General features: G+C 47.2%; 1 protein-coding gene across 1 annotated transcript in view; it reads right to left on the reverse strand.

Annotated features, from left to right (window-relative positions):
• LOC144156355 (protein slit-like) overlaps positions 1–23,865 on the reverse strand; it is a 418,661-nt gene extending 394,796 nt beyond the window's left edge. The window contains 1 exon segment of the mRNA XM_077688358.1: positions 23,578–23,865. Within this exon segment, the coding sequence (XP_077544484.1) occupies positions 23,578–23,753 (176 nt within the window). The 5' untranslated portion in view covers positions 23,754–23,865.
• Between the last annotated feature and the right edge of the window lie 974 nt (positions 23,866–24,839).

The raw sequence follows: 24,839 nt of genomic DNA on the forward strand, positions 1-24,839 counted from the left end.
TTGAACATTTGGCGGTAATGCAGCCTGCGCCGCCACTTCTGCAGTGTCCATCGTCCCACTCCCGCCGCTCGCAAGCTCACTGTCAACAGCAACAATAACTCGGCGTTTTATAACGCCGTAATGAGTCCCAAATTTCACTTCAAGCACGCACCGTGCCTCACACTCAAGGCCGAAACACGGCGATATTGCGGGTACCCCGTTGTTTTTGATGAACCCCCGTCTTTCGAGTCGCGTAACTTCCCGCAATAGGTCAAACGACTAAATAAACCCGGCCACCCCCATAACCAAAACCGCGGTAGAAATCGGCGAAGAGCAGTCTGCCTGAACCACGAGAAACTGCTTCGCCCAGCGGCCATGTTTTCCAATCTTCACCCCACCAACATGGCGGCGCCCAGTAATGTCGTTCTGGAGGTGCGGCGCTCCCAAAATTGCTGTTTTAAAATCAACTTGCACAAGTAGTTTGTGGAAACTTTATATGGGAAAACTTTAAAAATTCACACAATATAACATGTGCAACCCGACATTGTGACTTTTGAAAAATCTATCCCGTGGGTAATTTTATGCGGGTTTTTTATCGAATGATCAATCAATTAAACCTTTACAAACAGCATCACCTTCAAGGTGCTCGAAAATTATGCCGTCAGTAAGCATTTTCCCCTACTGAAATTGACGGGAGCGTTAAAATCTTTGGCTCTCATATTCTTTCGGAGCAGTTTGGCGCAATTTTTGCAATTTTCAAGCTTTTGGAGCAGCCTGGCGCTGGAAAACGAATTTGTATCAAAACTGCGCAATATGCGCAGCTCTCTCACCCCTGCATGATTAGCCAAGGAGACGAGTCTAACATCTGCTCTTCGCCATTACGTAGTTGGCAGTGAAGTTGCAAATACTGTGCCATTTCCGTCTGCTGTCAGTGCATGGTCTTCTATGGGACAGCCCCATGTTTGGTCGCTAGAAGTTTCATTGAGCAAATTCACTAGGAAGTATGTTCAGTCACAAATTACAAAAAGACGTGCTTTGTTTCGTGCATACATGCGTCGATTAGTGTAAGACACAGCACAGCTTCGCAGCTCGTCCTTCTGCACAGAGTGGAATGAATGAATTAACGCACGTACATTGAAAGAAAAAAAAAGAGGGAAAGAAGTCCCCTTGACATGACCGGAGGCCTCGGTCAAGGGTCGGAATTGGGATAGGAAGAAAGGAGTGCGGAGAAGAGGGAAAAAAACGCAGCAGTCCTCAATGCCGGCTGCTCTGATAAAAATCAGCAGCGTTTGCTTCCTGTGAGGTGAATTTTTAGACACCACATGGTCCATACATGTATACACCCAGCAACGACCTGTAACTCTGCCCTTGCTGCGGCTCCGGTTGCGGCCAGCCTACAGTTCCCCAACCACTCGTAAAACTGGCATGCATAAAACCCCACATATGACAGAAAAGCTGCCGTGGCCGAGAGATGAAGTCATGGAAAAGAGTCTGCCTGTCACTCCCACTCCGGAACCAGTGGGAGTGGGAGTGGGTGGAGTTACCGAGGATCCGGAACCCTCGGTAACTCTAGTAAAAGAGCCCCCGCGCATACGCGAACGGAAACACTTAAAAAACATTTCATACCTAACAAGCACACGGAGCCAAGAATGCGTTCGTGCTATTAGAAGCCGGAAATGCGGCGACCGTATACACGCACGCGATGCGGCCCACTACGTGCCCGCAACGACGGCCAACAAAAACGTCTTTTTTAAGAGTTTGCGAGCGCTTCGGGAAGGAGCATGTCTATAAGTTCGCTTTTAGACTTCCCACAATCAAGCAAAAAGTTCTCTCCCAATTAGCGACAACAATAAAGAGGTAACACAATGAAGAGGCAATAAGGAAGCGACAACACACGGGACGCGGCTTCCATCCCGGCCGCCATTTTTTTTATGAAGGCGAAAAGCGAAAGCCACTGAAGAAATTCACGCATCTCCACGAAGTGAATCATGGCGCGTGGGAGAAGCACTGGGGATCGTTCTTAGAGTAAATCACCCGTGGCATTGCCCGCTCGCGCATGTAAATGAGTGACAACGCGTGTGTACAGTATATACAATTTCAATCCAATCCAATCCGATACAATTCAATTTAATCCAATCCCATTCAATCCAATGCTCCTACGTACGCGCAGCACTGTGCACACACGGACGCCAAGGGACAAGCCACGGACAAAGCGAAGTCCTAAAGTGCTTCGCCCCTGAAAAAAGATTCCGGCGCAGGTTACAGATCCCCAAGTGGAATCCGGAGCCCTACACTAACCCACAAAAACAAGTACACGGGCCAGGGAGGGCACGCGTGACCTTCTCGGGGGGCCATCGCAGGAGCAGCAGTACACTTTGCTGGCTTTGCACGCGCATTTTGACACGAGAGCACGAGATGGCTAACACGCGGAGCAGACGACAGCAGAAGGCCGTTCGTGCGCAAAGAGTAAAACGGGAGGGCACGCCACAGAGCAGGGAAGCCTTGTGCACGCGTGCGCCCCTCTGAAATGTCGCCCGCAACGTCGTCTCCTTCCCCGGTTCGCAAAGACCGCAGCGAGGACGTCGGAAACGGAGAGCGCAAGAAAATGCGCTACTGTGAATGGCCACGCTGGAGTGCCTGGCCGCAGCCAGAGTAACACCTTGGCGCGGAGTAACAACGGCACGGGGATTCCGGACAACTGTGCCATGCAAACGCGACATCAAACAATGTGCCGCCTTTTTCGGTCCCAAAAATAACGTGAGACTGCAAATTTCACTGATTAGAACCGAGAGCGTGCAGGCGACGTCAGCGTGCGAACACCGAACTTTGTGCCGCTCCCGGATTTGCAGCCGCCGCACAACGCGTTCGAGTCGACCGTCCCCTCCCCGCCTCTGTAGTACACGGCGAACAGCGGGTACCGAAACCTTCCTTCGAGAAAAGCACTCGCTCAGGTCACTCAATCGTCGTCGAGCAGAAGCATCCTCACCAGTTAGCAAAATCGAAAGGAAAAAACGTCACAGCAATTTCATGTACATTTTCATTTTTTCCGACAGCAGCGCTGGCAAGCCAACACGTCTTATAAGCCGCTCCCGTGATTTTTGTAGGTTGGTTTAAGTTTGAATAGGTTATTTCATGCTCAGTGTAAAATTGCCAGTGTTGCTGCCACATTGTCTTGCCGCACAGTGACATGGCTGAAGAAAGCTTGTGTAGCTTGTGCTGTAGAGCGGAGATAGATAGGCGAGAACCGCAAATGAAATGTAGCGAATGCAAATTTTCCTGTCCCGTTGGTAAATGATCGGGTACGTCAGAGGCGCAGCTCTCTTCAATGAGAGAAACGACAAAAAAGTCGTAGCGATGCCAGACGTGCCGCATCGCTACGACTTGAACTATGTGATATAGCGAATACTATATTATCCAAAATCATGCAATAGACATCTCATAATGATATACTAATTAATGCATCAGAAACCAAAGCAATCATATTCCATGCAAAAGCGAGAGCGGCTACACCGTCCTCGAAACTTAGGTTTGGTAACTCAAAGATAAAAGTTGTGAATGAATTCAAAACATTAGGTATAACTTTCACAGGCAATATGTCGTGGGATAAACACGTGAATCTTGTGTCACCGAAACTTGCATCAACAATCGGTATATTTTACATAGAGTATGCCTCCCGGAAAGTATTATGATATGATTGTACAAATCTTTGTTCCTGCCTCATTTGAATAATTGTGTGCTTGTCTGGGGTACCACCACGTCCGGGAATATACGAAAATTGTATAGGTTACAGAGAAAAGCGATTGGGATAATTACTCACTGCATTTGATTTTCTAGTGCAGACTGAACTCTTAAAATATTGAGTGCTGAACACTAATATGATTATAAAGCATTATTAAGGACTCAAAGCAAAATAACTTCTTTAAAAATATTAGCCAACTGAACCAAAAGACACCGACAAAATATAATACACGAAATCCAGAACACTGGACCGTACACGCGTATCGAACTAATTACGCCTTGCAAACTTTAAAGCACTGAATTTGCACCCTTTTAAACAATTATCTGCAAGAAAATATTAACATTTTCCAGCTTAATAGTAGGCAGTTGAGAAGCATGTTTTTACATGTGATTCCCCATGATATTCTGCTACGGGTCTTATCTTTTACCTGTAAGTTGTTCTAGATGCGTACCTACAATCCTTCATGCACACTATATGACCCTTGTTATTTTCCCGACGGATATGTGTGGGTTTCTTTGTGGAAACGTAGTGTGTGTGTGTGTGTGTGTGTGTGTGTGTGTGTGTGTGTGTGTGTGTGTGTGTGTGTGTGTGTGTGTGTGTGTGCGTGCGTGCGTGCGTGTGTGTGTGTGTGTGTGCGTGCGTGCGTGCGTGCGTGTGTGTGTGTGTGCGTGCGTGCGTGCGTGTGTGTGTGTGTGTGTGTGTGCGTGCGTGCGTGTGTGTGTGTGCGTGTGTGTGCGTGCGTGCGTGTGTGTGTGCGTGTGCGTGTGTGTGTGTGTGTGTGTGAGAGAGAGAGAAGTAGACTCCGACGCACGTCTTAAAACAAAAACAAAACGGTTTAATGACGTTTCGACTGGAGGACAGGTCTTCATCGGTGTCTTGATGGTTACTCCGTTGGTTACACAGCGGTTGGACGCGCACGCTCACATCGATGTCTCGGCACCAGCAGTGCAACGTCCGATGGCGCGGCGACGAGCTACCCTATTTTGCCACGCGCTCGCGAGCCCCAACTTATTTTGCCATCGGGTGTACCTTCCATGGTACAATTTACAGCTGTACCAAATTGTTATTGCAATGTATGCTATGCGTGCGGCTTCTGTTTATTGCGGCTCCGTAAACCCATGATTTTTTTGTAGGTATGACTATGTATGTTGTGCTATTATTAGTTATTATTTACCCTTGTAAACTGCATATTCAAAGTTGCCTTTGTTACAATTTCTGTTGCGAGTGCTTTATTTATTTATTTATTTCAAAACAACCCTAAAGGCCCTCCGGCGGTGGGCATTACATAGGGTACACATCTAAACACAATAGTGAAACGGCAAATCAAAATTTCATTAAAACTAAACACAAGAACAAAAAGAGCAAAGGAAAAGGACAGTGCATCGCGTAATAAAAGGAACATTCGCAAAGGAAGGGAAAAAAAGTAGTTCTGAGGGCACCGTATCGAAATTGATACGTCACAGCACGTGTTCTAGCATGCGGAAAAAAATAAGCAATAACGAGGAAAACAAATGTACAAATGTACAAATGGGAAAAAAATAAGCAATAACGAGGAAAACAAATGTACAAACGGGGCAGTGAACTGGCGTTAGGTCTGCACCCTCTTGTTTAGGGCATCTGAAAATTTCGCCACATTTGTTTCGATGACAATGTGTGATGGCAGATTATTCCATTCTATTGCCGTTCGAGGTATGAATGATTGAGCAAATGCGAGTGAACGACACGTGATGCGTTTCACCTTGTGTGGATGATCACGACGCGGGAAGATGGCTGAAGGTTCACACATGAAATCATTATGAAGAGACGCATGATAGTAAAGTTTGTGAAATAGTGTTAAACGGGATACAAAACGACGATGGGATAAGGCTTCAAGCCCGGCGCGATTTTTTAATGCTGTTACACTGGTGTGACGTGAATAATCCGAATAAATGAAGCGCGCAGCACGGTTTTGCAGTGCTTCCAAATCAGTTATTAGGTATGTTTGATGAGGATCCCATATGGCTGAAGCGTACTCTATTTTAGGACGTATTAGTGTTGTGTATGCCAGCTTGCGTAAGTGTGCAGGAGCATGTTTGAGGTTATGTTTCAGAGAGCCAAGAGAACAATTTGCAGATGCGAGAATATGGTTAATGTGATCATTCCACCTCAAGTTAGTGGTTAGGTGAACGCCAAGGTATTTGTAGGAAGAAGCCTGTTCCACATGATTGTTGTTTAAGATGTAAGATGTTGATGGGCGGAAAGCCTGATTAGTGAAAGACGTTAATTTTGTTTTAGCAAGGTTGAGGGGCATTAGCCAGGTGGAACACCATGTGTTTACAGCGTTTAGGTCGGACTGGAGAATGTCATGATCACAGTTAGAATGAATATTACGATATATTACGCAGTCGTCCGCAGAAAGTCTAATATTAGATTTAACGCCGTCTGGTAGATCATTAATATATATTAGAAAAAGTAGAGGCCCAAGTACGCTTCCCTGTGGTACACCAGATGTTACGGGGACTAGAGATGAGCTGTGATTGTTAACTGACGTGAATTGCATTCTGTTAGAAAGAAATTCTTTTATCCATGTGATAACAGTAGGGTTAATGTTCAATTTAGTAAGCTTGTGAATGAGCCGACGATGAGGGACACGGTCAAATGCTGTTGAAAAATCTAGGAAGATGGCATCAACTTGGACTCCGGCATCTATAGATGAATGTACGTCGTGAATGAAGCCAGCAAGTTGTGTGTCACATGAATAGTTTTTGCGAAAACCGTGCTGATGCTTAAATATGAGGTTATCTTCTTCGAGGTATTTAATGACTTGCGAATGTAAATATGCTCTAACAATTTACAAATGGTGCTTGTTAAAGAAATGGGTCGATAGTTAAGGGGTGAGGAACGATCACCTGATTTGAATGGTACCACCTTGGCCACCTTCCAATCTCGGGGTATTACGCCTGTTGATAGTGACTGTGAAAACAAGGCTGACAATAGTGAAAAAATGCTTGGTGCCAAATTTTTTAGAATTGTTTTATTTAGGCCTGTATGGTCCGCTGAAGATGAACTCTTGAGATTAGTAAGGAGAGAATAAATTCCAGAATCAGTAATTATTATCTCTGACATGAAAGAGACAATGTTAGTGGTGATAGTGGCCAATGGTTCTAAACATTCACGCGTGAATACCGATGAAAATGTTTCGTTGAGTAGTTCGGAACAATCTGTTCCAGTTATTGCTGTGCCGTTTTGATCACTAAGGACGATGTCAGGAATATGCTTGGGATTAATGACACGCCAAAAGCGTCGAGAGTTTGTTGTTAACATCGATGATAAATCATGTTTATAGAATTTTCTGCGGGTGGATTTGATTAATCTTTGATATTCGTTGTCGCATGCTTTGTACCGTTGCCAGGATTCAGATGATTTATTTTTGTCAGCTGGGTTCGATTCCCGGCCGCGGCGGCCGCTTTTCGATGGAGGCGAAAAGCAAAAACGCCTGTGTGTTCGAGATTTCGGCGCACGTTAAAGATCCCCAGGTGGTCAAAATTAATCCGGAGCCCTCCACTACGGCGCTCCTCATCGCCTGCGTTGCGTCGGCGCGTTAAACCCTACAATCAATCAATCAATCAATTATTTTTGTCAGCTTGCCTGAACAATCTTTTTTCTTGTTATTTAGGCGACGAAGTTTGTGTGAGTACCAGGGAGCAGTGCTATCGGTTTCTACGGAGATTGCAGGGATGTGTTTATCTATGAGATTAATGAGTGCGTTTTTAAGTAACAACCAGTTTTCTTCCACTGTGGGCAACAAATTGCCACTAAGAAATTCTACTCCTAAAAGCGACAGTTCACGGTTAAGGCGATCAAAGTTAGCTCTTTTGTAGCACCTGATCTGTTTGCCATTAATTTGCCTTTTGATGGGGGACGTAATGAAGCGACCGGTTAGGACGTCATGATCGGATAAACCATCGATATGAGTTATTTCGGAACATATATCTGGATTGTTAGTTAGGATCAAGTCAAGAATATTTAAACAATGTGTAGACCTTCTGGTTGGGCCTGATACTAATTGGGTTAGGCTGAAATCGTGGCAACAATGAAAAAATGCATGGGACTCAGAATGTGCAATGCGGGTTGATAATGTTGCCCATGTTATGTCTGGAAAATTAAAGTCCCCAAAAATCATTACACTAGTATGTGGAAATTTCTGCGCCAGTTCGGTTAAAATGCGGTGAAATTCTTCTGTGAACCCACGAGTCAAGTCCGGTGGGCGATAAAATACACCAACAATAACGTTACGCGATTTGAATTGGATAGAAGTTACCACACATTCAAGGAAAGTGTTAATAACTACTGGTATTACAAGATACTGCTTGTTAATTGCCAGGAGAACACCGCCACCTCGACGGTGTTGCCTATCGCAACGAAAGATATATGCTATGCCAATCGCTGTAGCCAGAAGGGGGGAGGGGACTTGTCAAGCTGTTCGCACAGCTTTTTTTTTCTCTCCTCCTCCATCGCCGATGGAAATTGAACCAATAAAAAAAAACAGCGGGCATACTTGACCACCGTTCGGAGAGCAGCGGGGTTGGCCTTGGATACGGCGCACCAGCTGCAGGGTGCCCGTATTCACCCTTCTGCATGATATATGCTTCAAAGTCTTATGGCAACAAAATTCTGCCTGAGAAGGTGTACGTTTATATGGGCGCACACCCGAGCTGCGTGGCTGCAACAAACGTCGCTATTCCAGTAACGTTGCCTGCAACTGCTCTTCAGTTAGAGTGGAAAGGCGCCACGAGAAAGGGCACGGCAAAGTCTGCCTCCGCGTCGATGCAGCATCCGCCGCGTCCTCGTAAGCGCTTTCGCCGAACAATTATTGACGGCTGCGCGCTGACCGCGGGCCTTCTTTTATCGGGGTCCGATTGGAGAAATTCATTTCGGGCCCACGCGCAAGGTTCGCAGAGCTTGCTCAAGGTCGCCGACTTCAGAATCGAGAGAGCGATGCATTCCCGGAATTGCCCGGCTGGCGCACACGGCGTGCCGGCTTGTTCAACGGGTACTATATTTGGAATGACGCGCCTACCGTCACCGGCGACGTTGCTACAAACTTAGGGGTGTCAACTGTTGAGCGAAGGTAGCGTCAGAACTTAGACTTGCAAGGAAGCGCGGAGGCCTGTCGGAAAGTAATGATGCGGGCAGCATCCAGCCAATAATGTCAACTCATTTCCCTTAAAAAAACACCAGGTATACACTTGATAAGACAGTAGTTAACGCAGGGCGATGTAGTCGCGCTACAGCCACCCACCTCATGCTTTATATAGTGTTCCTCCTCCTATTATCTAGAAACAAGACATGCCACCCGCCGTCACGTAGTCGACCAGTAATGGACAGTGACGGCATAAATACAGTAACAAAAGCACACATGTGCAATAGGACGGTGTATACGTGAGCGTTAAAAGCAGTCTTCACCAACTAGCATTAATTTATCCACTTGTGCTCTAAGTTTCATCCATGATGCGGCTACCCTGCTATTTATTTGTAAATCTTTTCGTGTTCACGCGCGACGGTTTTCAAGCCCGTGGGTCATGAGGTGGTAAGCCACATAGGAACGTTAACAGGCGAGTCCCCCTTAGCGGCCGCCCCTCGAGCTTGCTTTTTTTTTTTTTCCTTCGCGTTTTCGTTGTGCGCAGAGGGAAAAAGTTAAGGCCGCGATTTCGCGCGTGGCCACAATTTTCCCTTCCAAGGCGCTGGGACTTTCTGTGGCTGCCTGCGGAAAGCGGCAGCTTTATTCACGTCAGCTGGAAAAAGAATTTGAGGATCGACATGTTAGGGCGACATGCCGTCGGCTACGGTTGCTCGACCCGATTATTTCCGTCGGACGGGGGCCTGCAAACAGTGCCACTGTGACACATTTTCCAACAGCCAAGTTTTTTGCCAAGTGAGGTGGCCGACTCGGCGATCTTTGTCCCTGCGGAGATGGAACCTCGGGGTGCGTCTCTCTCGTGTGCACAAGGGCTCGCGTCGGCCAGGGATTCAAGTCGGCAGCAGCACGTGACTTCCCGGCTCACGACGATAAACGCGAGTCAACGGGGGAACGAACTTCTGGCGGATTTGAAAGGGCTTGGCTCGGCAAAGGATGGCATCTTCGTCCCTATGGTCTTGGCCGAGAAACTCTCCGAGGTGCGTCGCTCTCGTGTGCATCGGCCAAGGAGAAAGTGCGCGCCAAGATGGAGACAATGCTGCTCTTCCTCTGTTCATGACAGCAAGTTCCGGTTAGCAGAACTTCTAACGGATTTGATAACGGCTTATTTGTGCATAATCTGGCTTGGCGTCGGTGGCACTGACGCCTTTGCGGCACATTATTCGGCGAAACTATAACTCACACAATTTACGGAAAAATGGCTAGAATATCGCTAACTAGAGACGCAGCTACGCAATGAACGTTGAATAGGCGGAATCCATAGGAAGGTTATCTCGCTGCAAATCTAGACTAATCTATCCCCGTGTGTGAGTCGTACCGTAGAGGTGCTTGGAGGACTCACACACGCGGATAGATTAATACCTACCCCCACCCAACACGACTACACGCCATCCACCAAACTCTTTACGATCCCCTATGTACTCACTGCCAAGCACCAGGCACGCTTTACCATATTGTCTGGGAATGTCAACTGAACCCAGATCTTCCCCCATCCTAACCCCTAACGCGAGCAGTGGGAGAGTACGCTGGCCAGCTCTTCTCCTGAAACGCAGCTTTTGCTAGCGGAAAGGGCGAAGACAGCCGGCCGTACCAACAGAGCCTTGGACTGAGGACCCCGACCACAAGTATGCTCACTTCAACGGTGATTAAAGTCTCTCTCTCTCTCTCTCTCTCTCTCTCTCTCTCTCTCTCTCTCTCTCTCTCTCTCTCTCTCTCTCTCCTCTCTCTCTCTCTCTCTCTCTCCTCTCTCTCTCTCTCTCTCTCTCTCTCTCTCTCTCTCTCTCTCTCATCCAGTCAAGGGGAGGAAAGTGCGCAAGCTTTACCCTCCAAAAAGTGACCGAGCTACGTTGACGTTCAGCTTCCTACTTTTCCCGGCTTTGCCCGAAAAAACAACCCCCCCCCCCCCCCCCCCCGTTTAGCTAGAAGCCTTTCCTAACGAGTTGTGTACGTAAAATGAAAGGACATCGCATTGGCAAAAATCATAGCAGGACTGACTACATGCGGTGAGGGTGGAGAGTAATAAGAAAATGGCGCCCCACGCGGCATATAACTATAGTGCCTAGAATATCCTGGCTCCCTTAAAGGCCAACTTCCGCCTAAAAAGACCGCAAGGTACAAAATATGACAATAAATACGTGTAACCACGGCGCAAACGACCATCATAAATCGGCAATTTTGAAAACGAAATTGAGATGAACGCGGTCATTACGGCAAGGTTGAAGTGACGTTGCAGCCGGCCCAGTAGGCGACGAAGCGGCAGCAAGCGGCCGGCCGGAGCAAACCTGCGCGCAACGCTTCACCCTCGCAGCTGCTCTAGGGGCAGCGCGCCCGGCGGAGCTCGAGCGGTTCTCCTAGCTGGCCGCAAAAAAAAGAAAAAGCACCCGGCCGGCTGCGATGTCACTTCCGCTTTATGGCTGTTTGCGCTATCCGCCGGCAGGTGCAGAGTCGCCTGCGACGGAGCTATTTAAACGTTCATAACTGATTACAACGCATTTCATTAGCCACCTGTCATGCCCCAGGTAGTTTGGTGATATACGTACTTTGCCTTCAAAGCAAATTAGGCCGAGGCGAAATTTGAGTGCCGTTGCCCTTTAACTGACCGAAATTTATTAAACATAAAAAAGGAGAATAACTATTTTAGTACAAACGTCCTAACTGTGGCCCAGTAAAGTCAGTGGTCACAGCATATTCCGCGTCTGAATGACAGCCACCTTTTCCTAAAACGGCCCACGAAAGCACGTTGAGGAAGCCATACATTCGAGCCAGGGGATCGGATTCGACTTAACTCCGACGAGACAGACCAGGCAGCAGTCGGAATGAAGGAGCACTCAATTGATCCCCTTGCCCTTTTCTATTTCTGGATGTCCGCGCAAACTGAGCCCTCGCGGCAGAAAGTGCGTTGAAAAGATGAGGCGAACTTCTAATCACACAAGGACGCAAGACAGCAGACTTGGCATCACGGCGAGCGGCGTTCCCCACAGGCGGAGGTGGCCGGTGCGACGCCAGCAGCAAGCACCCGGCGGCCGAGGCTGTGGTGCCGCAGCATGCGTCGGGAGGGACGCATCATCGATCCGCGCATGGCGAGGAGGGCAGTCAGCGTCGCTTTGGCGCCCAACAGGTGGCTGGGCCAGTGTGCAAACCAAAGCCGCGTCGTCCCCACTTCCGACCCTCGTTCAACACCGCACTTTCCCGATACGAAGAATTGAAACGGCTCTGCTTTTAAACCTGCGAAATGTACGCCGCAGTGGAGTGCTACGGATTCATTGACAGCAAAACCCGTACACATGGGCGCCAACCTGTTCTGCGCAGCGTGTCCTGACACAGTGACCCGACAATGTTGCCGAAGGGTCGTGTTTTAACAACACATACTCTAGCAGCTGAATTATCAAAGACGAATTCCACCGCACAAATAAGGGCATATGTTTTGAACCTATTCCGGAACAGTTTTAGAATAAGGAATGCATGAAGGCAGCTTGTGTATCCCGGAAACGGTACCACGGAAACGTACCGCACAAACACTTACGTTGTTGCAATTTAGGCAAGCGTCTGTTGTCGCCTTACCCGACGTGCAGTCGACAGGCTGGCAAAATCATGAACATTTACACTGATAACTTCACACGCAATTTAAAACTGTTCGTTCGCTTCGCACGATTGTGTAGGTGGCACTGGCAGATTGATTGATTGATTGATTGATTGATTGATTGATTGATTGATTGATTGATTGATTGATTGATTGATTGATTGATTGATTGATTGATTGATTGATTCATTGATTGATTGATTGATTGCAGGGTTTTACGCGCCGACAGAACGCAGGCGATGACGCACGCCGTAGTGGAGGGCTCCGGAATAATTTTGACCACCTGGGGGTCTTTAACGTGCGCCGAAATCTCGTACACACGGGAGTTTTTGCTTTTAGCCTCCATCAGAAAAGCGGCCGCTGCGGCCGGGAATCGAACGGAGCGCACAGCCTCTGACGCATGCTGCACCATCTGGCTGCAAAGTCAGTAAACCGCGCGCATGCGCACTTCTTCTAGACCGTTTGAGAAGGTGGCCTACATTTATGGGAAATGCTTGATCAAGAAGCGACGCCGGTCGTTTATTTTGAGGCGCCTTTTCGCGATGCGTCGCCACTGAGCGGGATGATCGTTGAAGGACATCATGCTAGCTTCAATCAGCCTGCTGCGCGCTTGGCTCCCGAATGTAGTCGATAACCGGATGCTCAGTGGCGACAGAGCATAAAATGACGCCTTAAAACAAATTACCGGCGTCGCTTCTTGACCAACCATTTCCCCTAACAGCAGGCCCCACTCTCAAACGCTCTGAAAGAACTACGCATGCGCGCAGTTTACTGACAGCGCAGACAGACGGTGCGGCATGCGTCGGAGGCTGCGTGCTCCGTTCGTATTTCTTTTAATGCCCCCTGCACACGCCTACATGGTTACATCGGGTTACATCCTGTCGTACATGGTTACATCTCTTGCTCTCGGGTATGTCCCTCCGTCGTCGCGGCGTTGTCCGCACGCTCACTGCACATGCGCAACTCTCCTCCGTTCTTCTCTCCGACAGCTGTGCGAAACTCTCACTCCGTCTCATTAACATAACAACAGTTGCGCGTGTGCGCTTCGCTGCTCTGGGTGCGCGCATGTGTGCGCACTCTCACTCCGTCTCATTATCATAACAACACCTGCGCGTTTGCGCTTCGCTGCTCTGGGTGCGCGCATGTGTGCGCATGCGCGCGACTCTCCCCCTCGGCTCCTCTCCTTTCAAAAGTTGGAATATAAGCGGTGGAGCGCACGGCGCCGGATCAGTCCAGCGCTCGCTCTCGCACTTGACGACTTTGCTTGACGATACCTCCGTGCAAGATCTTCCGATGAAGACGTGATGGAAGCGACAGTCCTTCAGCGAGTGGACTGACGCAACCCAATACCAGCGTCAGTCCAAACGCTCCCCCCTGATGCGCCGCATCACATCAGGGTTCCCTCGCGGGAAGATGGGCGTAATTTTCTGACAGTGATACTGGCGGATACGAGCAGTGGAGTTACAAGAGGAGACAGAAAAGTGGAAGGGTACCAATTTCTCCATTTTTGTTCGTCCGACGGTGTGAGCAAACTGTGGTACATGTTGGAAGTTCTCCACTGTTCGAGGGCAACTGTTCAAAAGTTGCATAAGATTTTCGCAGCTACTGAGCACGAGGTCGCGGGTTCGATTCCCGGCCGCGGCGGCCGCTTTTCTGATGGAGGCGAAAAGCAAAAACGCCCGTGTGTACGAGATTTCGGCGCACGTTAAAGATCCCCAGGTGGTGAAAATTAATCCGGAGCCCTCCACTACGGCGCGCCTCATCGCCTGCGTTGCGTCGGCGCGTTAAAACCCTACAATCAATCATCAATTTTCGCAGTATTCATCTGGAGTTCATCCTGGGAGCGAACGAGTCGTACAAACCTCTTCCGAGGAATACGGGAATGGGGGTAGGGTTAGCGCATCTATTTTTGCGACAGCTGGTGAACCATTTTCTTTTCTTGCGAGATGTAAAATACCCATTTCTGCGCACCGTTTGCCCAGTTAGATTAGGCAAGGTATTGCCTGAATTTACAGTTACGACACTGCATTTGCCGGGGGGTATCCGCGGATAGTAATGCTTAATAACCTCGGGAGACCACAGCGGTTTGAGATAGGTGGCCAGGCAGTGGAAGTGCTTAGGCCAAGTAGTGATCCCGGATCCCAACTATGAGGCAGAGATAATTAGAAGGATAAGAATGGGGTGGAGTGGAGTGCATTCGGCAGGCATCTCCCAAATTGCCCCTGATTGCCCCTGAAGAAGAAATTGTATGACAGCTGCATCTTACCGGTACTCACCTACGGGGCAGAAACTTGGAGGCTCACCAAGAGGGTTCAACTTAAATTGAGAACGACTCAGCGGGCAATGGAGCGGAAGATGATAGGTATAAAATTAAGGGACAAGAAGAGAGCGGAGTGGATCAGGGAACAAACGCGTGTTAAGAGAATATTAGTGGAAATTAAGAAAACGAAATGGGCGTGGGCAGGACATGTAATGCGAAAGCAAGATAACCGTTGGTCATTAAGGGTAACAGAGTGGATCCCTAAAGAAGGAAAGCGTGGCAGGGGGCAGCAGAGAGTTAGATGGGCAGATGAGATCAAGAAGTTGGCGAGGATAAATTGGTCGCAGTTAGCACAGGACCGGGATAACTGGAGATTCATTGGAGATGCTATAAGTATGCTATAAGTATGAGCTTCCTTCATTTTCTTTTTTTTTTTCGAAATGATAATCATTGGACATCACCTTGGAGCGGCGTACGCTATCACGTGTCTTTCTCGTTCCGAGCAAGTGTTGCCACGATTACGGCGAAAGCTGGAGTTCTTTTTTGTCAATCTTGGCCAATCTCCCCAAGTGGGTATGCCCAGCATTTTCTTGGTAATGCTAACTACGGACACGAACGAAAAATTACGATTTGATAAACAGCTTGGTCGTTAAAACACATTTCTTCAGGTTAAAATTAGCGTCAACACCACAAGGCAATCAAGCAACGTTGATCCAAAAGCGAGCGAAAGGCGCGTGTTAGGCCAAAGACCCTCACACAATCCGTATCTGTTGCCGTATCTATTTATTTCTTTCAATCGCGTTTAGTAACATAGTTGAGCTCTGTGCTTCAATGCAAGCTTTGTAGCGTTATCACCTTCGAAGCCGTCTCCGCCGTCACGCTATCTTCTGCTGTTATGTTACAAGTTTACGTCGTGACCACAGAAAAAGACGGTCGTGACCATCGGTTGTATGACATTGTAAGGACGGCCAAACGCTACGCCTGATTACGGCGGAGCGTACTGATGCCACCGATTCCCTCATTCGTCAAGCTCGAACTCAATCAACGCAGTAGTGAATAAAACAGGCAGATTTCTTTGTTATTTTTCTCTTGAATTCAATCACGTGACCCACCAGCTTACCAGGAGGAGTGTGGACAAATGAAATGAGTTGTGTAATGGAGAGGCTGCTTGAGTTGTCCTCTTGTGTTGCTGTTACGAACGTACAAACAAAACACGGGGCGTTATTTTTACGCTCCGTTATTGCCGACTTGGAAGCAGTCAAAACTATTATTTCTTTTGCTAGAGAACGTTTTAAACCGCGCGTCCTGCGGAACTGCACCTGTTGCAAATTCACGGGGATTTCTCGGCGCCGAAGGTCGATGAAATTTTTTCGCCATATTTCACCATGGCAGCCGCCATTTGCAAGCTGTTACGTAACATCACATTACTTTTACGCAGGCTGAAGTTGTCAATGTGTGACGTATACGTTCCCGCCAACTGTTATGTTGCGTCACATCTTCTCAGCCAGTTACAGAGATGGCGTGACCTACAAGCCATTTTGTAGTTGAATAGCAAAGACAGCCCTACGTCGTCATGTCTGCTGCATTTCGTCTAGTTTTTCAATGCCGGCCCACAGTTATGCGCTTTCCGTAGAGAGTTATAAGGCAAACATTAAAACTGGTTCCAGTAAACGCCATGAAACGTCAAAATTACGAAAGCACACACAGCCGCTTTGTCAGCCGGAAGCACGTCACCAAAACCGAAAGACAATCAGAAGTTTCTGGCGAATTCATAATTCACGGAGACATCGTGTCGGAGAACACGAAGTGGAGAATAGGGCTCCAACTGTGCTTTTTGTGTTCACTTCAACGAGCGCTTTAATTCGCCCGGAAAAGGCCCATTACAGACCCATCTCGGTGTTTCCTATTTTTTTCTGAGGGACTGGAGAAAGTTATACAGGGTGTCCCAACTATCATGCACCAAGATTTTAAAAAAGAGCAATCGCGTTAGTCCAAGAAATCCTAGTTCATGATGTTTTCAGTACAGTGGAGTAGCCTCCAGTAAATTTGTCATTATTGAGATTGAATTAAGCAATTGAAATTAATTATCTAACTCGAGAAGTACCGTCCCAATCTAATATTAAAGTGTCGATGAGGCACTTGTAGGTACGCACGAGAGACATCTAACTGCGCAATTTTCAGCGACGTACTAACTGCGCACTTCTTTTTTCCGCCTGGTAAAGAAAGCCCGCGAAATATGAACAATACCACGTGATCGCGCTCCCGTCCGCATCATAAAGAAGTTCCTTCTCAAATAAGCTGATGGAAAGTAAAAGTAACTGCTTCGCTTGTCACACGCCCGAAGAGAAAGCACATCACCTTGATAAGGCATGGACGAGGCAACAACAGCAAGTATCGCGGCGTAGCAGCGATTCTTGTTTTTTCTTCTTTATTCCCTTCCTTGGTTTCATTCTGGATAACTCGGAGGGAGCCTGTTCGAGTGTGCTGCTTTATGACACAGGCGGGAGCGTAGTACGTGGTATTTTTCATATTTCGGGGGATACCTTTATCAGTCAGAAAAAATGAGTACGCAATTAGTACGTCGCTGAAAATACCGCCGTTAGATGTCCTTCGTGGGCACCCACAAGTGCCTCATTGACACTTTAATTATTGGGACAGGACTTGTGGAGTTGAATAATTAATTACAATTACCTTAATAAATCTCAATAACGAAAAAATTACCCGCCGCTACTACAGTGTCTGGAAACATTGTGCACTAGGTTTTCCTCGAGTCACGCCTTTGCTTTTTTTAATCTTGGCGCATGACAGTTGGGACACCCCATTCCTGTTTGACAAATGATTTTGTAAACAATATTACATACGACTTCCAGTTCGGCGTCCGAAAGGGCAGGTGTACCCAAATTGCATTATTAGCTATCAAAAAACGTATTTTAGCTGATATCAATCAACTATAACAAGTCCACAATCGATGTTTTGATAGACTTCAGTATAGCGTTTATTGTCTTAATTAAAAAATTTCACTACACAAACTCTCCTCTCGCGGAATTTGTGGCATGCAATTATCATTACTTCAATCGTACTTAAGCAACAGAAGCCAATCTGTTTGTATTAATTACCACAAATCGACTTTTCTGCCAATAACTTCTGACATACGCCAAGGAATTGTTCTGGGTCTATTGTTATTCATCACGTGCATCCGCAACATAGTTAATATTGGTGAATACGTAAAATATGTGATATATGCTGATAATCGTACTTTGCTCCTTTCTGGACCCGATATACATGATTTGGTACATAAATGCAAGTCATTAACAAATTGGTCGAAAAAAAATTAACCCTCTCAAAAGTAAAGCCATTATTTTCTGTGCCAAGAATAAAAAAGTGAATTCGCATCAAACGATACACATCGAAGGCGAACCTGCAGAAATTGTTAAAGCACACAAAATTCCTAAGGTCTATTTCACTTGCAATCTAAGCTGGGATAACTACCCAGACACAGATTATCTCTAAAATCTTTCGGCTGTTTGCGGTACCCTATCCAGATCCCGCTTCTTACTTCCGGTAAATCTTAAGATTCAGATTTGTTATGTATTATTGTGGTCACAACTAAATTACTGTTGCTTGGTAAATAGCATAAACCGCACTCCCTCAACAGCGAAGGATCTGGCCACCCTGGTGTAGAAGTTGGCCGCCACCTCTCATGAGTGACCAACGCAACTGTCGGCCCTCAGTCCCCAGCAGTTGTAGAGCACCTGTCCACGGCGGCGGTCAGAACGGTGATACAGCAGAGGATGCTAAGAATCTCTTGGTCCGGACAGGCCGCCTTGGAAATTGACCCTGGCAACGTTTAACGCACGCACTCAGTCAGTCTAGAGAGGGAATCTTAGCTGTGCCACTAGAGGAGCTCTCGGACATTAAGTGGGATATTATAGGGTTTAACAGACCCTATAATATAACAGATTCTATATAACAGACCCTATAACAGACCCTATAATAAATTAGAATAACAGACGAAGGCTTTATGGAGCTTGCTAGAGGGCATATTCTGTGATACAGTGGATTCCAAGGGAAGAAAGAACACGGGGTGGGATTTCTAATCCACAGAGCAATGGCAGGAAACGTGGAGGAGGTATTCAGCATCAGGCAGAGAGTCGCGGCTGTAGTGATCAAGCTTAACAAGTGATACAGGGTTAAAAATAGTACAGGCCTGTGCGCCAACGACCAGCTATGATGACGAAGCCGTAGACAGCTTCTACGAGGACGTCGAATCAGCAATTAAGAAGGTAACAACCCAGTTCAGTACTATTGTGATGGGCGACTTTAAAGGGACAGACAACCGATATTTGTCGCGTGTATGTTCTCTAGCTCATATGAAAGCCAGCGTCTTATATAGCCCGGTAACCACAAGCAATTTTTAAACAAACTGGTGGAAATAATTTTAATTTGGCAGCAAACTTCCTGAAATCGGAAGGGTGGCGGTTCGTAGTGTCGAAACTTGGCACTACAATATGTGTCCCTGTCACGTGACCTGCAAACCTAGCAGCTACTGTAACTGCTGAAACGTTTATTTACGTATTAAAAACCTTTTAACACAAGTATTTGTACAAGCTTAAATAGCATATGTATTTCTAAACATTACTTTGAAAATTCTAAAGACGCCGCCCGCCGCCGCTGGGTTGGTCTCAGTGTGGCTAACTGAGCCACCATGCCCAGAATCAACGGCAGCGTTCAGTAAACAGACCCAGCGAAGGAGCTTTGACGATTCTGTCTGAGTCAGGGGCGTTTGTTCTGCCAAAATATTTGATTTCAGTCTCCAAATACGCCAACGGCAGCTTAAAAAAAAAAAAAAAAAAAAACGTCGCGCCCGGGGAGAATCGAACTTCCCGCCTCCACAACGTGAAGCCAGATTCTACCTATCGTCTATCCCAACAGATGGCGCATTCGTGCAAAATAGACCCTTGCATTAAAAAAAAACACATAAAGGAACAGGAAAGCCTGCGAATCAAAGTTTTTTTAGCTGAGAACAAGTTTTTAAATATCGTTTTTTATTTCGCATACAGACAAAAGTATGTTGCCGAGCTACTCTATGTCATGGTTGCCAGCATTAGTTTTGGGAGGGACACATACGGCTCGTAGATCAAAAAATTCGATTTAAAAAGTTCTAGAGCGTTATCAGCAAAACCGTTTCTCGTCAAGGTGCTTTAAGTGATGCCCTTTCATTTGGGATAGAGAATATATACTCGACAAAAATCGGTTGTCTGTCCCTTTAAAGCAAAGGTCGGTAAGAAGCAAATGGGAGAAAGGACAGTGGGAAACTTCGGAATAGACAATCGCAACAGTCGAGGAGATACACTGGTGGGATTTGCAGAGAGAAATAACCTGAGGATGATGAACACATTCTTCTACAAACGAGAGAATAGGAAATGGACACGGAAAAGTCCCGATGGTACAACAAAAAACGAAATTGACTTCATTTCATGTTACAACCCAGGTATCGTGCAAGACGTAGAGGTGCTAAATAAGATTAGGAGCAGCGATCATAGGATGGTTAGATGCAAGATAAGGCTGAATCTCAAAAGAGACGAAGGAAACTCGTGAGAACTGAGAAACCCCGCATGGAGTCAGCCAAAGCCAGATCGCAGAAGTTTAAAATAACACTTCAAAACAAATTCGGCCTTCTGAACGAGCACAACGAGGTGCGTGTAGACAAGCTAAACGAAACCTAACATCGGCAATGAGCGAATCAGCAGCAGCTGTGGGGAAAGCAACATGTAGAGAACAAACTAACTAAGAAAACGAAGAAACTAATTGCCAAACGTAAGAAAATGAAAGTGTCAGGTACGGCGGATCGGATTGAATTAGCCTAGCTTTCGAAACTAATTAACAGAAGTAAAACAAACGATATTCGTGCATATAACATGGCAGCGATCGAGGAATAGCTACAAACAGGCGGAAGCCTAAAAGCAACTAACAGAAAGCTATCCATCGGCAAAGACAGGATGTACGCACTCAGAGACGAGCAGGATAACATTACGCAAGACTTCGACGAGATAATAAACGCAGTAAAACGATTCTAAGGTCGCTGGCCCGCCATGCGGGCGAGCGACGTTAGACAAGGGGAAACTGCTGAGAGTACAGGCTCAACTTTCGATGTCCTACTATAGTAACTAAAGAGGAGGTAGGAAAGGTTCTCAAAGGCACGAAGAGCGAAAAAGCTGCAGGTGACGATGACATAATCGTGGATCTTTTGAAGGAGGGAGGAGATATCGTACTGGAAAAGCTTGCTGTACTATTTCCTGAATGTTTGAAGACTCAAAAAGTGCCCATATAGCCTGGAAGAACGCGCACATTATTCTGATTAAGAAGGGAGATCCCAAGGACCTCAAGAATTACAGACCCATCAGCCTACTCTCAGTAGTTTCCAAGCTTTTTACCAAAGTTACAGTTAGCCGCATAGGTGACAGCTTGGATTCCCAACAACTCGGAGAGCAGGCTGAGTTTAGAAAATGGTACTCAACCATGGATCACATCCATGTCGTGAACCAAGTGATATAAAAATCTGCAGAGTACATGAACCCCTTTACAGCATTTATAGAATATGAGAAAGCGTTTGATTCCGTACTCACTGCAGTTGTGCTAGAAGCACTAAAAGACCAGGGAATAGAGGAAACCTACATAAGGCTTCTAGAATACATATAAGGAATGCACGGGCATGATAACCCTCCACAAGCAAAGCGATAAATTCCCGATCCGAAAGGGAGTAATAACATATCTCCAAAACTATTCACATGTCTGTAGGGGGTATTTAGAAAGCTTGACTGGGAAAACATGTGATCAAGGATAAACGGGGGAACTTGAGCCATCTGAGGTTTGCGAACGACATAGTCTTGCTGAGTGAGACTGCAGAACACATGCAAACCGGCACTACAATCAGAAAGCACGGCCGTGAAGATAAAAATAAATATGAATAAATCTAAACTGCTGAGGAATAAGCATTCAAAAAACGTCCTATTCAGCTTAGGAAACGAAACGCTAGAAGTAAAAGAATGTTGCTATCTCGGATAGATGGTTAGTGCTGGCCCCAACCCCGAGAGAGAAATCCGGCGCATAATAGGTATGGGTTGGGGAGCACTCGGCAAGCACTCCCTGGAAATGAAAAGCAAGCTACCTCTGTCACTCAAAAGGAAAATCTACAACGAGTGCATACTGGCGGTAATGACATAGGGAGCTGAAACTTGGCACCTTACTAAAAAACTAGAAAGCAAACTTAGGTCGGCTCAACAGGCCATGGGACGAATAACGTTAGTAATAACACTCAGGGACAGGAAACGAGCTACTGGATCAGAGAATAAAGGTGAGTGGAAAATATCACAGTTCAAATAAAGAAAAAGAAATGGACTTGGGCTGGCCATGTGGTGAGACGAACCGACAACCGGTGGACAATCAATGTAACAGTGGATACCAAGAGATGGGTCCTTAAGAAGGGGAAAGCCATGAACCCGATGGGGGGATGAAATAAATAAATTTGGTGGTAAAATGCGAACTCGAGCAGCACAGGACAGGAGGGCTTGGAGGTCAATAAAAGTACACCCGAGTAGGTTGACGATGATGATGATGACTATTGTGATCGTGTACAGCAATACAACTAAGTCTAACATAAAGATTTCCCGCCTCCAGAAAAAAAAATGGTTCGAATGACAGCGAATATTGAACGACTCTAACAACACGGGATGCATTGGAAAGACATAATATAAATAAAATAGAGTACATTATTGAATTTCGCTTCACACAGACATTATTTTTGTTCACCTAGTATCAGAAATTTTTTAATCTCATTCGCCGGCTTACAATACCAGAGTGCTAAACACGCCACGTCATGTCTGGAAAACAGCTTACTTCCGCACGAATTATAAATTACAAATGTTGGCCCATAACCTTCCACCGGTTTTGAATAATCATCAAAACAAACAGATTATCACACAAGCAAGTGCGACAATACTTCTCAAATTTGTAGCATAACACAGTTTTGATTACTTCTGTGTTTCCATAATTTGATATGTGTGTGTGGTAGAGATCTTTCGGCAAAGATGTTTTGAATGACCTCCAAGAAAATAAATTTTAATCTTTTCTGTGTTTGTTTTCTGTGTGCTTTTTGTGAAGTATTTTGAATATTTGAAAATGTGTAACTATTTCTTTCTTTTGTTGTACCAATGTTATTTTGCTACATTCAAGATGTGCGTTGTAGTGGTTTCTTGGGCATCGTCAAGCTGGTTATTACCCAGGAAACCCCCCAGTTGTATCTGGATATTAGAATTTAAATTGAGTATTAGAGGCCTTATGGAATGCGATAAAAAATAAGATATGCTTTACGTACTGGAAAAGCGATAGCGGCACGCGCTGTGGAAGCACAGATCGCGCGCTCAACTGGCGCGCGAAGAGCGCGAACGTTTGCCAGCAGAGGAGTTGGCCAGCGTCGCGACCCCAGATACGCGCGCGAGCTGAATACAGGGAACGCACGGAGAAACCCGGTCATTTAACGCTGGGCTCAGTGCCTGTAACTGTGATAGCTTTTTCAAGCACGACGCGTTCGTTTGGCACACGCGCAAACGTTCGCACGTTGTGTGAACGTTTACAAAGAAAGAAGGCAGCACAAGTTGTGCAGGAAGCGCTGTCTGCCCCCGCACGCGGAAACTGTCGCGCACCCGTCCGCATGACGAGACACAATGCGCGCTGACGGCAGCGTGCGCCGATGCCGGGCCGCGGACGGACAGCGCCCGGAGGACTCCGGAGGCGCTGTCCGGCCGCATTCCAGCGCCGAGCACGCACGTGCGCTCGCTACTCACAGCCTGCGGGCGTCGGGGGGCAGCGGACGAGGTACGGTGCGCAGGCCTCGGTGGCTGCAGTCCAGCGTGAGTCCCGTGCATCGGCAGGGCTCAGGGCAGCGCGACAGCGGCGGCTCCTCGGCGGCGCCCGCGGCGCTGCTCGCGAACAACAGGCACAGCAGCAGCGCGGCCGCCATGCGGGCTCAAGCGGCTACCATGCTCCGGACAACAGGCGACGAGCACGGCGGGTCGCGGGACGACAACCAACCACACCGACGCGGCAGCCACGCAGCGCCGCACACCGGTCGCTCGCCGCGCTCCCGTTGGCCGGCCCCATAGCCGCCGCGAGGGGGTTACGCCAGCCGGCTACGGCAGCGCCGCCGCTGCCGCCGAGCAACCGTTGGCGGGCCGGACCACTGGCGAGCAGGAGGGGCCGCGGTCGATGCGGGGACGTGCGCCGGTTCGGCCGCTGCTACAGGACGCCCCGCGGCATCCTTCAGTGACGTCCTTATACCATTTTCGAAATAATTGATAACAGTCTTTAGAGCGCTGCACAGCGTGATGGCATTAGATGAGGCACTGCTGAGACTAGCGAGCAGGGATGGGATGGAATGGATAGAAGACGGAGGTTAGGGGGCTTTGTTTTGGAATATGGAAATAAGGGTAGGAAAGGAGGGTTCATATAAAGCCTGTTCACTTCGAGCGTTCACTTGAGCACGTTTCCAGCGAAATGTTAACTACCGGGGGAAATCAGGGAATCGTGAGAGAATATGGTCAAAAAGCGAGCCCAGACAGGTAAGATGACCCCAAAACATCATAGAGTCCACCAAGCAAGGACTTCATGACTTCGTGGAGCGCAGACTCTGCTCACCCGAATCGGTGCGAAGGGAACAGCCAACGCGGACAAAACTAATCCAAGCAAATGGTGCAGTGGTGCCAGGGTTGAGAAGTTTGAACTTTTTTCTCCGGGGACCTGGCAACCTTGAGCAGTGCGCGCTGGGTTTGCTGGGTATACGCTTTCGTTATTTTTGTCCTCAGCCGTGTTTCTGGAACGATGGAACCTTTCGCCGGCGTTCTGTTTTCATCGTGTTTCCCGAAGAGCACTTTTCTTCACTGTCGATTTCGACAGCAAGAAAGTTCTTTTTTATTCAAAACTGCACGAACGCGAACATTTCGGAATATGCAAGATATTCACACACACACACGTCTGTTCACTTGGTCTCGCCCAGACGAAATTGCAAAATTATCACGGGAAAGTACTGAGGCTGGACTTTATGTGGCTA

Source organism: Haemaphysalis longicornis, unplaced genomic scaffold (assembly GCF_048455015.1).
Source record: "Haemaphysalis longicornis isolate Haplotype H1 unplaced genomic scaffold, Haemaphysalis longicornis Haplotype H1 scaffold_1, whole genome shotgun sequence".
Lineage (NCBI taxonomy): Eukaryota > Metazoa > Arthropoda > Arachnida > Ixodida > Ixodidae > Haemaphysalis > Haemaphysalis longicornis.